The following is a 16,038-nucleotide window of genomic DNA, read 5'->3' on the forward strand; positions in this document are numbered from 1 at the left end:
GTCCAGTAATCTGTTACGCTTCCAAATATGTCACTTATTTCCGTGACGTAACCTACAAAACTGTTGCAAAGGAACGAGCAGTAATTTGCAACAAGTAGAATAAAAATACTGCCTTTTCAATGGAACAAGGTTAGGTGTGGGAAACTGTTTTTCCTGTTACCTTAGTTAGCAATGTGTTCCTGGATTGGTGTTATTTCTACAAAATGTCTTTGCATCTCTCCCCTACCTGTGTTAATGCCCCAATCCTGCTGTCTCTTCTTTGTCTTTTCCCCCCATACTTTCCTGACAACAGCCCGGAGCTTTGGCCGCAGAAGAGGTAATACTCTTCTTTAGGGCTCCTGTTTGCTCTGCCCACTACTGTATATCTTGTGAAAGATGGGGGCTTCCTCATCTGTCTTGTGATTGATTAAAGATCAACCGACACCATTTTTGTTTCCTAACTGACATCAGAAAAACGTTTAATAGCATCTAAAATACCCAAAACATGCAGGCTGATATTTTAGTCGAATGAAAAACCAATAAAAATGAGTTAAAGTGTCCCAAAACTACTTCAAAATGACCTCAGAAAGTTTCAGAAGGTCCCGCCCCCTTTTTCGTGACGTCACACCAGTACGTCGCGCCTTGCTCTAGAACAGTGGTTCTTAACCCGGGTTCGATCGAACCCTAGGGGTTCGGCGAGTCGGTCTCAGGGGTTCCTCTGCCACAGAGGTCCACCCCTCAGTCTAGACTGCAGTTAGTAGGCACAGTCATTGGAAGAAGTGAATAAGCACATGAAACTGGTGGGGTTTGGTGCCTCCAACAAGATTAAGAACCGCTGCTCTAGAATCAAAACAATGGCTTCAGATTTTGAGAAGATGCTTTCTTGTTACTCATCCAGTTATGAATATGATTCAAATAGTTTTGAAGAGGAAAGCATAAAGTCCTTTTATTTACCTTTGTGGTGGTCGTTGATGGCTTGATGGAATGGAGTAGGTGGAGGTAGGTGGGAAGGAGGGAGTTACTGTTTGGAAGGAGAGTCACATTCCATAAGGACTGTAGAAAGGAGGCTTAGCCTATCTTTCATAGGCTTATGCCCAGGGACGGACTTCTCTTTCTGTGTAATGAAAGTCCGGTTAGGCATGATTTTCCAAAAAAAAGGCTGGTTTCATCAGCATTAAACACTTGATGAGGAATGTCTTCTTCCACCATCTTGAGGAATGATTCCTTGTAAGCTTTAGCAGCTTAATCGTCATAACTGTCTGTTTCACCATGTCGAATGACACTATGAATCCCTGTACGACGCTTAAAGTTCTCATGGCTAGCCTTGAAATCATCAATGGATGACGAGCTTCCAGGTTGCATCTTGACGATATCAGAGTGAAGTTGCCGTGCTTTCTCGGCGATAATTCCTTCACTCACGCTGTCCCCTGCTAGCTGCTTTTCGTTAATCCAAATTAACAGAAGTTTTTCAACCTCTTCTATTGCCTGAGACGGTTGCTGGGAGAAAAGAGAAATTATATACCGCTACGTAGTGATTTGGGGACTACTAAAACTGTCACTTCGTTGGCCTTCATTTTTTCTGTGAACGACCTTGTGTCCGTTTTAGAAGCACTGCATTCTTATAGTAGATTTAGAGTTTGGTATAGGATTAAACAATAAACACGTTTACCTTTGATGTATAAAAAAACAGAATGAATGAGCAGGATTCAGTGCAGTGCTTACAGACGTGGTGGATGATGTCAGATATTTATTTTGAGGAACTCTCTAGAACTCCTACGTTGTCTCTTACAGCCTCTCTTAATCTTTTCCTCCTTGCCTTTCCTCTCTTCCCACCATAGGTCGTTCTTACCTTTTTCCCTTTGAAGACGGCTTCCATGACGATGGCCGCAGTGACCTCTCTATGACCCCTGGTTTGAACTCTCCAACCCGTTGTCAGAACGGAGAGAGGATGGAGCGCTATTCCCGCAAGGTCTTTGTTGGAGGCTTACCCCCAGATATTGATGAAGGTAATGTATTTATATTTTCTTTGTTCTTTTTCCAGAATTTTCTGCAAAGTCCACTTTCGTCTTTGCCTGAAGTACCAACAACAAAAAAAAACAGATTTAATGAATAAATATCATCAATAATCAGAAAAAATATCAGATATGTTTTTTTTGTTGTTGTCCATTTTGATGACTGGTAAAGCAAAATAGGAAATAAATGAAAAATAATCGGTTGAAGTAAAGAACTGCCATGTCGAAATGAATTGATTGAAATGATCATCCTTTCAGAATATTTTTTCAATTCATATTTGATGTTGCCTATCCATGTCAATCTATCCATAGAAAAATATCCAATAGATGGTCATGGCGTGCGTTGTTATACTATAATGTTTTTAAAGGACAACCGACGCCCCCAGACAAGTTGTGTCCATAATTTGTAAAATCACTTCAAATTACTTCTACTGAGCGTATTTTACAAAGATTCCACGGCATATAGCTATATTTTACGTTTTAAGACACGCACTGAATATTTAGGAAGTCTTGTTTTCGAGTTGATGATGATGATGCCTGACGTGACGTCACGTCTGGAAGGCCCCTGACTGAGAAAGCGACACACAATGCATTTTGGGTACTTTGTTTGGTCTGAAAACTTAATGTTGATCCATAGTTGATGGCGAAATTAGATGGAATACACATAAATAATGCGCTGTTGAATCGTTGTGTGTTGCACAAAAGACTTCTATTTCATACTAGTTCACACAAATTCCCAGCAGACAAATCAGCCAATTTCCAACGGCGCTTGGGCGCCATCTTGTGCATTTTCTGGGACGCTACATTGGAGTCCAGACAGCTCCAATTGATACGGAAGTACTTCTTTAATCGATTGCAAACATTTATGCTTTCCTCTTCAGAACTATTTGAATCATATTCATAACTGGATGAGTAACAACAAAGCATCTTCTCCGAATCTGAAGCCATTGTTTTGATTCTCGAGCAAGGCAAGACGTCCTGGCGTGACATCACGAACAAGGGGGCGGGACCTTATGAACCTCGGCATCTCCGGGGTCATTTTGAAGTAGTTTTGGGACACTTTAACTCATTTTTACTGGTGTTTTGCATTTAACTAAAAATATCAGCCGGCGTGTTTTGGGTATTTTTAGATGCTATAAAAGTTTTTCTGATGTCAGTTAGGAAACAAAAAAAATGGTGTCGGTTGTCCTTTAAGTCATTGCAAATGAGCACAACAAACATGAAAATAACCTCCACTGATTACCCACACCCGCTCCCCACTATTTTAACAGATGAGATCACCAACAGTTTCCGTCGCTATGGACACCTGGTGGTAGACTGGCCCCACAAAGCTGAGAGCAAATCCTACTTCCCGCCGAAAGGTAACATTAGTTTGTCCAAACAAAAGCTGGATTTTTCCCATCGGACATCAAAAACTACACCAATAAATAACACTTTGGTTGTTTTTCACTATCACAGGTTCATGTTACCCGTACTCAGAAATCATAGCTCATACTGAGAGAGCATTACAGGTTCTGTTTGATCACAATAATCATACACCATGAGATTTCACCCGAATGGCTCTTTAGTGGAACGGTTACCAGAAGCTTTTAAGGTGCCCTGGAAATAACTGGCATTCCGCATACATATAGTAATAAACTACATCTGGAGGATCTATTCCTGGGAAGTAGGTTTTGGCTTCACAAGCTGTTTTGACAATTGCTTACCTTAACTGTGTTCGGTTGGTGCAGCAACCTGTTATCTACAAGACAGGAAAATATAAGGGCGTATTTTTAGCTGTGAACCAGTGGTGGCCAATGGCAAATATTGCACCACTGAATGCCTCACCCAACTAGCAAGTATTTTGCCTCAAACAATGAGTTCACATTAGCTTGATTTTTACTACATTTTTTTCCCTGTGAAAGCATGTACTATGCTATGAATAATTTCTTGGCCTCTAAAAAAGAAAAGAAAATCATGACACGAATGCAGGCCAGCCTTCGGTTCTCAAATGTCTACGATGTCATGGCAACCGCAATGAAGTCTGGTCACTATGGTGATGTCAGGTACATGCGCCCTATATCACCCAACATGGTTGATACTGCAAATGTTAAGGAGCTATTCTGGTCTGTGTTTGGGGTTGAAGGAGATGGCAAAATTGCCTGAAAGCTGCACATTACCACCACTGTGTATGATGACATCGTACTTGCTTGAAGCTGCAAAAACAACTACAGAGCTGTAATCAATCTTTCTATCTATCTCGCCGAAAGGAAAATAATAGATCTGTCTAGCTATCTAGCAATCTATCTAGCTAGCTATCAATCTACCTAGCTAGCTAGCTAGGTATCAATCTATCTATCTAGCTAGGTATCAATCTATCTAGCGAGCTAGCTATCAATCTATCTAGCTAGCTAGCTATCAAATTAATAGATAGATTGATCATCAATCTATTTAGCTAGCTATCAAACTGATAGATTGATAATCTATCTATCTATCTCGCTAGCTATCAATCTATCGATCTCGCTAGCTATCAATCTATCTAGCTAGCTAGCTATCAATCTATCTAGCTAGCTATCTATCTATCTAGCTAGCTAGCTATCAATCTATCTATCTAGCTAGGTATCAATCTATCTAGCTAGCTAGCTATCAATCTATCTAGCTAGCTAGCTATCAAATTAATAGATAGATTGATCATCAATCTATTTAGCTAGCTATCAAACTGATAGATTGATAATCTATCTCGCTAGCTATCAATCTATCTATCTCGCTAGCTATCAATCTATCGATCTCGCTAGCTATCAATCTATCTAGCTAGCTATCAATCTATCTAGCTAGCTAGCTATCAATCTATCTAGCTAGCTATCAATCTATCTAGCTAGCTAGCTAGCTATCAATCTATCTAGCTAGCTAGCTATCAATCTATCTAGCTAGCTAGCTATCAAATTAATAGATAGATTGATCATCAATCTATTTAGCTAGCTATCAAACTGATAGATTGATAATCTACCTATCTATCTCGCTAGCTATCAATCTATCGATCTCGCTAGTTATCTCGCTTGCTATCAATCCTTTACAAGCGCAAAGTCCTCAAAGCTGAAAAAGGGGGTAAAAGTTTGAAATATATAATAAATATATATGCACAACATGTTTTTCTTTAGAAATCTGTAAATTCAACAGATGGGTAAGCATTTTTCTAAGCAATTCCATTGAACCGCTAGGATTTTGGAACTTGAATTTGCATTACATCATGCGCATTCTTTCTCTACCTTTTCTCACTTGCTATCCTGCCGCCAGTGACTCACTTGTCTGCTCTGAGTTCTTGGCTCTTTTGTCTAGGGTCACGGAACATGTTGTTCCCTCTTGTGGAAGGAAGATTGTGAACTGCTATCCAGTTCTGCCACTTCATGCCCTGGTTTTTTTTGTTTTTGTTTTGTCTTTTTTTTTAATGGAGCAAAACTGCAGTTACATTAGTTTTGCTGAGATGGGATGTCCAACAGTTCTCATTACGGCAACCATCTTGAAATGCTGTTTGGGATACAAACCTGAAAAAGACAAGTTTACAGTCGTCAAGAAGCAGATTTGTATTCTGAACCTAGTGAACAACCAGTTGTCAACTTTACTTGTTTGCACAGGGACTTTCATGGTTCCAAATCACATTCTTATTTGGGATTCTATTTTAAAACTCCTTCCAAATATTTTTGGGGATTTGAAAAAAAGTACTTTTTGTTGCCTTAAAGGACAACCGACACCATTTTTTGGTTTCCTAACTGACATCAGGAAATTTTTTTTTATAGCATCTTAAATACCCAAATCACACAGGCTGATATTTTTAGTCAAATGCAAAACACCAATAAAAATAATTTAAAGTATGCTTTCTTGTTACTCATCCAGTTATGAATATGATTCAAATAGTTCTGAAGAGGAAAGCATAAATGTTTGCAATCGATTAAAGAAGTAATTCCGTATCAATTCGAGCCGCCAGGACTCCAATGTAGCGTCCCAGAAAATGCACAAGATGGCGCCCAATCTCCATTGGGAATGGGCTGATTTGTCTGCTGGGAATTTGTGTCAACTAGTATCAAATAGTAGTCTTGGTGCAACACACAACGATTCACCATCACGTTATTTATGTGTTTTCCTTCTAATTTCGCCATCAACACGGATCAACAAAGTTTCCAGACCAAACAAAGTACCCAAAATGCATTGTGTGTCACTTTCTCGGTCAGGGGCGCTCCAGACATGATGTCACGTCAGGTATCGTCATCAACTCGAAAACAAGACTTCCTGAATATTCAGTGCGACTCTTAAAACGTAAAATATAGCTATATCCTGGAATCTTTGTAAAATATGCCCAGTAGAAGTCATTTGAAGTAATTTTACAAATTATGAACATAACTTTTCCGGAGGCGTCGGTTGTCCATTAAACTTACTGAACCCATAAATCCAAGCCCCCCTATGCCTTGCTGGTTTGGTATAAGCATGCATGAGCTGGTCTTATACTACCATAATCGGCCTAATGGTGCCTCATGCCGACCTTGGGGAAACGTCGGGCTCCCAGTGCTAAATAATTCAACTGTAGAGAGTGACTGACTGATTTCCTTTTTCTGTTTGCCTCAAAGAGCATCACTGAATTTTCTATGGTTCCGTACAAGTGTCACTCTGAGACAGTAAGGTGACTGCTGGGGAGTTTCTGGCATCAATCAGGGTACAGTGATACCTCGGTTTACGAACCCCTTGGCTTACGAACTTTTCGGTTTACGAACGTTAAATTTATGAAAATTTTACCTTGGCATACGAACTTTACCTCGGCATACAAACTTTTTTTGTACACGGAGCTGCCTCACTGAGTGATGTATCGTTCGCGAACGAGCCCGTTCTTCTAACAACAAAATGGCAGTCGATTGTTTTTGTCCTCTATTCCCCGCCCCCAGTCTTCGGATAAAGTCATGTGATTGGTCAAGAACGCAGCACGAGGGAAGGTGGTTTTAACATTAAAGAGAGAGGCAGACGACAATGAGAGAGTTTCAACTTTGATAGTTCAAAGGCAGAGTGTGGATTGCAAGGTTAAAATATCCCATCAATCTGACTCCACAAGCAACCCACACAAGCGATCTGTGCATTTGATGCAAAAAGCTATCAACCCAGCTAAACGGAACACAATTGATGTGGAACTATTATATATACATTATCACAAAGAAAGCACAAAGACTTTATTATACAGTACAGTTTATTTATTTAATTATAATACCATAGCACATTTATTATACATAAAATAAGGTATACTTTGTGTAGTTTTAAGGCTTCGAAAATTAGAAAGTAGAAATTTATGTTTTATGGGGACCTGGGAACGGATTATTCTCATTTTATTGGTTTCCTATTGGAAATTATTTTTTGGGATACACACTTTTCACCTTTCTCTGTCTGGGAACCAATTAAGTTCGTAAACCAAGGTATCACTGTATTTTAACGGACATTGTGACCTATGTGGATAAGAACCAGGCTCAAATGCCTGAATTTCAGGGATTGAAATATTGATAAAAACTGGAAAATCTATGATGGAGTGGAATCATGACATCGTTTTGACCCTTCTCCATAACCTTTTCTTCTCAAAATCTATTTCCTCCTTTCCAGGTTATGCCTTCCTGCTTTTCCAAGAGGAGACTTCTGTTCAGGCGTTGATTGATGCCTGCATCGAGGAGGACAGTAAGCTCTACCTGTGCGTGTCCAGTCCCACCATCAAAGATAAACCGGTGAGAAAAGTCCCAAAGTTGTCAATTAATATTTATACAACAGTACTCATGGGCATATATTCTTTATCCTTTGTGTATGCTTTTGTGAAGAACAAGAAAATGTAGAATATTAGTTTTCATATTAAAAATGTTACAAGGTGTAATATTTTGGATTTTCATGGCATTTCCACTCATTTTAATGGCAAAACATAACTTGACTTACACAAGTTTCAAGGTACAAGCGTGGTCACGTTGATTGAGTATTTATTGATATAATAAATAAAAATTACTCATTTACCATAGGATAATCGTTCAGTTTTGCTGACTTGGATCAGATATAAGGAATCGGGTATCAAATTTGGCCTGGTTTACCCTGCTCTCCGGTTTCCCCACAGGTCCAGATCCGTCCCTGGAACCTGAGTGACAGTGACTTTGTCATGGATGGCTCCCAGCCTTTAGACCCCCGCAAGACTATCTTTGTAGGGGGAGTTCCCCGGCCTTTGCGTGCAGGTAGCTGCCGAAACTAATGGTGTGATATTACTTGGCCCCAAAGCTTCTAAAAACGGATTTTAAATACATTCTAGTTATGTGTATGAAGTTTTGTAGTTGTCATGAATATGCTTTGTCTGAAGTATTTAAGCGGAATGCAATATTTATTTTTTTTAAATTACTTTAAACCTTGTAATGTACGACAGGACATTAAACTGCCACTGAAAGAAGTCAAACAAAGAAAGTTATTTACAATTGTTTGTTCTGTATAGCCGCAAATTATATATCTATTCTATCTATTTCAATGTATAGTTCTATCTGCTATTTTATTATGTATCATTTTACTTATGGTTTTATTGTTATGTGCTTTGTTTTATTGTTTTTATTGTAAAGTGTCCTTGGGTGTTTTGAAAGGCGCTTGAAATAAAATGTATTATTATTATCTATCTATCTATCTATAAAAGTTTTCAAAACATAAGGCACACCACATGAAGCTAGCTCGCTAGCTAGCGAGCTAGCTAGATATATGGATTTTTTGCTATCATGATATACCGATGGAGCTAGCTCTATAACGAGTTAGCTAGCTAAATAAGTAGCTAGCTAGATAGCTAAAACCATTATATAAAACAATATTTTGATTATTAATCACATCAAATTTCCCAAATTCAGAAAGCAGGCGAGCTGTGATTGATCCTTACTTGAGTCCTGAGCAACTGTGATGTTATTTTCAGTCAAAATGGCCGTCCCTGATATCGATTAATAATAATAATAATAATAATCCATTTCATTTATAAGCGCCTTTCAAAACTCTCAAGGTCACTTTACAGTAACAGGATAAGCTTTTCTGTGGGTGAGTAGCGGCAGCCACACGCGCCAGCGTTCACTCAACCCGGAAGTAACTCAGACAGATAGAAAGCTAGCTAACAGATACAGTAATAATAATAATAATACATTTCATTTACATGCACTCTTCAAAACTCCCAAGGTCACCCCACAGTCACAGGACACAGTCACTAATAGATATCCTACCTCGAGATAAATTTCATTTGACAAGATTTTGTTTACTTATGACTTGATTTTTTTAACTATAATAAATAGCTAATAGCCAACAGCTAACAGCCAGCCTAATTGATAGCCAGCCAGCCAACAGCTAGCCAGCTAGACAGGTAAAAGCTAGCCAGCCAGATAGCCAACAGACAGCCAGCTAGCTAATAGATAGATAGATAGATAGATAGATAGATAGATAGATAGATAGATAGATAGATAGATAGATAGATAGATAGATAGATAGATATATAGATAGATAGATAGATAGATAGATAGACAACTACCGAGCTATCTATTTGCTATTTTTAAGCTATCTATTAAAAACTGTGTGGATTTTTCCGCTTCATTCCTATTACACAAATGTAGCATTAAAAGGGGTGCTGTGTTAAAAAAACAAACAAAAAAACATTATTGGAAAAAAATAAGCTGACTTCCTCTTAAAAAATAATAGTAAAGTAATTCAATCCACATGCTTACACTAAAATCAAGTCGTTCAATCCACATGCTAACGCTAATCAAATGTTTCTTGTCTCCCACTCACAGTGGAGCTGGCTATGATCATGGATCGTCTCTACGGCGGCGTTTGCTACGCCGGCATTGACACCGACCCGGAGCTCAAATATCCAAAGGGGGCCGGCCGCGTGGCCTTCTCCAATCAGCAGAGCTATATTGCCGCCATCAGCGCTCGCTTTGTTCAGCTACAGCACAATGACATTGACAAAAGGGTAAGCATACGCTGAGACTTCCTTTCCTCTCCAATGATACGACTTAGGGCCGAACACCCTCTTAGCATCTTCCTCGTGCGTTCAATGTTCACTATGGTGAACGTTTCATTTTACAAAAAAAAAAACGAAAGCTAGCCATAGCTGTCTCATCAATTTTGGCCAACACGTTTCCAGTTGTGGACACACACGATTGGTTTAATTATAGTTCCTCACATGTCGAGCCACCCATGTTGTACTGCTGCCTGTTCTTTGTCAATAGATTATGACCGAACAAGACTGGTTTTCATTCATAACACTGAGCCTCTTCAAGGCGTGGTCCCCCCCTCATTGTACCCACCTATTTTTGTGGACAACAGTATTTAACCGAAAGGGTGTGACAACACTTTAAATTCCCTTCTGCGAATTATATTAGCAGTACAGTGATACCTTGGCTTACCAACTTAATTGGTTCCCAGACAGAGTGTGTAAGGTGAAAAGTGTGTATCCCAAAAATTAATTTCCCATAGGAAACCATTGAAATGAGAATAATCCGTTCCCAGGTCCCCATAAAATATAACTTTCTAATTTTCTAAGCCTTAAAACTACACACAATATACCTTATTTTATGTATAATAAATGTGCTATGGTATTATAATTAAAGAAATAAACTGTACTGTATAATAAAGTCGCTTTATTTACCTTTGTGATGGCTTGATGGAATAGAGTGGCCGGTTTCATCAGCATTAAACACTAGATGAGGAATGTAACCTTCTTTCACCATCTTGAGGAATGATCCCTTGCAGGTGCTTTCTCTGTGATAATTTTATCTAGTTCCTCATCAATTATAGCTTAGTCATGCTGATGAGGTGATACCAGAGCGAATGGGGCAATCAGAGCCAGTCATAGATCATAATCAGACAGAACAAAAGTAAACAGATTAGCTACAGGGAGTAGTCCAGGGAGCTATCTAGGGTCAGAGCTACCAGCACAACTTTAGTTCACTGATGAAGCTTTTCGGATAAGGAGCGAAACATCCGACACCTACAAAGAAATACAGATGACGGCTGAAGAAATCTTTTTTTCGATGGACCACTCCTGTATGACTGACAGCTTACACAGACGTAACAAAAAACCCCAGCAAATTTTACATCCCAAAAAAATCTCTCACGCAACAAAAAGGGAACCTTTCACACCCACTAAAAATCAGCTCTTACAAACACCCCAAAAAAAATCAGGGCAACGGCAAATGGGCAATATACAATAGCCGTGTGAAATACGGGTTTAAACGGAGGAGTATGTTTCTTGTTCTTTCTCTCAGGTGGAGGTGAAGCCTTACGTACTTGACGATCAGATGTGCGATGAATGCCAGGGGGTGCGCTGCGGGGGGAAATTTGCCCCCTTTTTCTGCGCCAATGTGACATGTCTCCAGTACTACTGCGAGTACTGCTGGGCCAGCATTCACTCGCGAGCAGGCCGAGAGTTCCATAAGCCACTTGTGAAAGAAGGGGGTGACCGTCCTCGACACGTGTCCTTTCGCTGGAGCTGAGTCATGTCTGCCTGATCATCTCATACTCAAATACATCTAAAAATCAGTCGGTAAATCATGATAAATAACAAAAAAAAATCCCATATTCACACCCTCTAACCCAACACGTTGTCTGATGAAGCATTGTGAGAAGGTAAAGCTTAGAATTTGCACTTTGGCACACCACCTCAATCGCCGCATACACGTACATGATGTAACTTCAAACACTTGACTACTTTCAGCTCAATCTTTGATTGGATGAGGTGGTGAAGGCCGGCCTCAAAGAGGTGGAACCATGTGAATATCTTAGGAACAAAATATTTTGTTTATTTTTAATTTTGTACCTATCTATACATGTATGGATCATTTTAATTTAATTTAAAAAGAACATGGACATATACATATATATATATATATACACACACACACATATATATATATACGCACACACACACATATACACACACGCACATATATATATACACACACACGCATATATACACACACACACACACGCAAACATACATATATACACACACACACACGTATATATACACACACATATACACACACACACACGTATATATACGCACACACACGTATATATACGCACACACACACACACACACACACACACACTGGTGTATATATATATATATATATATATATATATATATATATATATATATATATATATACATACACACACACACATATATGCACACACACACACATATACACACACGCAAACATACATAACACATATATATAAATATATATATATATACGCACACACATATATACACACACACACACACACATATATATATATATATATATATATATATATATATATATATATATATAGTTCACTCAGAAATTGGTCACAATACGAAACATTGCAAAATGAGAAATGATCACTCTACAATTCAAAATATACATATACCTCATACACACAACAAGATTGATTCACTGTCGATTTCTATTTTTTTTTTTACATTTTGTCAATGTATTGTTGCAATGGCTTCGCTGCTAAATTGATGGTATGATCAGATACCTCAACTACACTATGACACACACCGTGCGCGCAAAAAGAACACATCCGAGGTGCACTCTCGGCACAAAGATGGCTGCCACTGAATCGCATGTTTATTTCAAGTGGTTGCATGCAATGACTTTTTAATACCTCCCCTTGTTTACACGTCGCACTTCGGATTCATCAAGAGACAGTAAACATTAAAAACATCGGGCGGGTAGATAAATATCACACTGAAATATCACAAATCAAATTAGGTCTAAAATAATAAGAAACTGTGTGTGTGTGATCGGTGAAGTACTTTTTTTGCAGTGATTATTCTTATTGTGACTTTTATACCGTATCTAGTCTTTAGCTGTCGCTCATCATGTCTAACGAAGTTTTCACTTCTATGTGTTTGGGGGTGGGGGGTGTAGTACTGTACATATAGCAACTACTGCTATTTCCAATGCACACAAACCAATCAAATCAAAAAAGAGCAGGGTTGATGTCCTGCCACCCACTAGGAGGCGCTCCTACTCTTGTCGCGAATACAGTGATGAGAAAGAAATGAAGCTACTAGACTAGAGGTTGACAAATGTCGCATGTTCTCTCTCTCCGCATAAATAGATGTACAATGATACCTCGGTTTACAAACTTTTCGGTTTCCGAACATTTTACCTTGGCATACGAACTATTTTTTGGCATACAGACGGAGCGCCACAATGAGTGAGTGATGTGTCGTTCGCGAACGAGCCCGTTTTCCTAACAAGAAAATGGTAGCCGACTGTGTTGTCCTCTATTCCCCGCCCCCAGTCAAAAGCAGAGTGTAGACTGCAAGGTTAAAATATCCCATCAATCAGGCTCCACAAATAATAAGGTATATTTTGTGTAGTTTAAAGGCTTAGAAAATTACAAAGTAGAAAATGATGTTTTATGGGAACGTATTATTCTCATTTTAATGGTTTCCTATGGGAAATTAATTTTTGGGATACACACTTTTCACCTTACACACTGTCTGGGAACTAATTAAGTTCCTAAGCCAAGGTATCACTGTAGATGTATATAAAGCTGTGGAATTTAGGGGTATGCTATTAAAAGCCCCATTTAGTTTGTCCTGCAAAGCTTGAATTAACAGACTTGTTCACAATATAATTATGTTTCATAAAAAAAATAGGTTATGGAGCGCGATGATGGCAATTTTTTGTAGGCATTTTTGTAGACAGCACATAGGCCTACGATGTTTTTACAAGTGTGTGTTCAATTTTTTTTAATTGGTGAGGAGATAATGGAAAAAAAAGTAGTGGCTAACCATGTGTATCCCTACAAAAGTGAATTTTGGGATGTTTTTGTGATATTTCCTTCCCACCCAAGCATGTTTTCAGTTTGTTTGTTATGCACTACTCTGTATCGTTTTTTGAGAGTCCGCAGTTGATTACCAACAGCAACAAAAAACGTTTGCTTTCTGACTGACATCTTTTGCAAGACGTACCTCAATTTTGAAATATAATAGGAGAAATTTCTATTTTATTTGGATGAGGAAGAAAATTCTTGAAGGAATTATACAACAGATTGTTGATTTATTTTTATTTGCTTGTAGATATAAACAAACAAAATTACAGTGGAATTAGTTAGACCAAATATAATGTTCAGTTTGTGTGAGAGGCTAGTTAAGGGTCCTGTTGAAAAAAAATAATAGGAAACCTTTTTTTAGTTCTCACGATTTGTATCTTTTTTGTAAATGCTGCTCATACATTTGTTTATAACTACTATCCCATAGTTGACCAGAAGATGGCTGTGCTTTATTTTTCTTGACATTACGTTGGCCTGTTGTCACTTCCGGTACAGGTTTTACTTTCCGTGCTTCATTAAAGGACAACCGACGTCACTTTTTGTTTTTTAACTGACACCAGAAAAATGTTTTATAGCATCTAAAATACCCAAAACACACAGTATATTTTTAGTCAAATGCAAAACACCAATAAAAATTACTTAGTGTCCAAAATCTGCAAAAAAAATGAGCTGCGAATTGGGCATTTTAAGAAAGTCCCGCATTGCTGGAGAATCCAAACAATGGCTTCTGATACGGAGAATATGCTTTCTTGTTACACATCCAATTATGAATATGATTCAAATAGTTCTGAAGAGGAAAGCATACATGTTTGCAATTGATTAAAGAATTTATTCAGTGTCATTTTGAGGCAAATGGGCGGGGGGGAATGTCTCACCCAAAAAGAGGCAAGAAAATGGCCACCGAGCTGTGAGGAATGAATCAGCCTGTTTCCACAGGGTGATAAATTCCTCCCATGGAGCTTGGACTCCCTCTGCTGGCGGCTTTTGGGTGTAACATGGTTTAAAAAAAAACAGTACAGCAAAACACATTGACGTGATGGAAAGACAATGCGTCTTTTTTACGGTCAGGAGGCGGTCCTTTTCTGACGTCACGTAAGGACTCGTCACCAACTCAAAAACAAGACTTCCTGAATGTTCAGCGCGAGTTTTAAAACGTAAAATATAGCTCTATGCGGTGGAATCTTACTAAAATACACTCAGTAGAAGTCATTTGAAGCCATTTTACAAATTATGGACACAACTTGTCCGGAGACGTCGGTTGTCCTTTAAGTTTCATTCATTTCATCATAACTTCCATTTTGGACGGAAAGCGGGCAAGGTGTTCTACGGTGGTGTTTTTTTGTACTGATGGTTAATTCTTTAATGCGATTTCAATCACCTTTTTATTTACTGTTTTCTCTGGTTATATATATTTTTTTTTAAATACATGCTGAAATATTTTTTAGGTTGATTCGTTTGTATGTTTTCCATGAACCTTGATGCTAGCTTGGCCTCATTAAAAAAAAAATGAGCAGGGGGAGGGGGGTTCTTCCAGAAAAAATAATATTATTTAAACATATAGCAGACAACTTGACCGTAATTCCCCAAGACGGGTGGCCTTTTGCTCACATAACACTTGAATTTCCCCCCCTTACTTTCCTTTCTGAAGCTAATAACGTATTTGTTGTTACGTGCAATACTGTTTGTACTATTTGTTAAAAAAAAAAGAAAGAAAACTGGTATACAATCTTTATTGCAGAATTATTGTCATTGTGATTCAACAAGAATCATTTTCTACTGTGTATTTACTACCTGCTAGTACCTTCCAGTAGTATGTAGCGACAACATTTTCACTATTTTTATTTTTCATTTCACATTTTTTGGAAGAGTTTTTATATTATATTTGCTTTCACTGATGTATTTTTCAACCCTAAAGATGTATTGGGGGAGACGTTCATATTTCGACAATGTAATTCATAATACAGTAAAGTCTCGTTATATCGATATCGGTTATATCGATAGTACCGCTTATTACGATAATTTCTATGAACGCAAGGAGAAAATTACATGCGCGCAGGTTCGGATATATCGATAGTCCGGTTATATCGATATTTTTTCGGACTCCCGAGAATATTGATATAACGAGACTTCTGTATATTATTTTGTATTCTTATTTGGAATAAATTAATTTTGTGATTCTTTCAAATTCATTTTATTTTCAATGTAT

General features: G+C 38.2%; 1 protein-coding gene across 5 annotated transcripts in view; it reads left to right on the forward strand.

Moving 5' to 3' along the window:
* cpeb3 (cytoplasmic polyadenylation element binding protein 3) overlaps nucleotides 1–11,862 on the forward strand; it is a 24,406-nt gene extending 12,544 nt beyond the window's left edge. For 3 of the 5 annotated variants that reach the window (XM_089011767.1, XM_089011763.1, XM_089011764.1), the window contains 7 exons: nucleotides 293–316; nucleotides 1,818–1,985; nucleotides 3,263–3,352; nucleotides 7,602–7,720; nucleotides 8,095–8,209; nucleotides 9,779–9,960; nucleotides 11,258–11,862. In XM_089011767.1, coding sequence (XP_088867893.1) covers nucleotides 293–316; nucleotides 1,818–1,985; nucleotides 3,263–3,352; nucleotides 7,602–7,720; nucleotides 8,095–8,209; nucleotides 9,779–9,960; nucleotides 11,258–11,485 — 926 coding nt within the window. In that variant the 3' untranslated portion in view covers nucleotides 11,486–11,862. The remainder of the gene's footprint in view (nucleotides 1–292; nucleotides 317–1,817; nucleotides 1,986–3,262; nucleotides 3,353–7,601; nucleotides 7,721–8,094; nucleotides 8,210–9,778; nucleotides 9,961–11,257) is intronic. The other 2 variants (XM_089011765.1, XM_089011766.1) reach the window with 1 other exon arrangement.
* Nucleotides 11,863–16,038: the final 4,176 nt, after the last annotated feature.

The sequence above is a fragment of the Hippocampus bargibanti genome, linkage group LG13 (genome assembly GCF_051943395.1).
Source record: "Hippocampus bargibanti isolate YZ-2025 linkage group LG13, ASM5194339v1, whole genome shotgun sequence".
Taxonomy (NCBI): Eukaryota; Metazoa; Chordata; class Actinopteri; order Syngnathiformes; family Syngnathidae; genus Hippocampus; species Hippocampus bargibanti.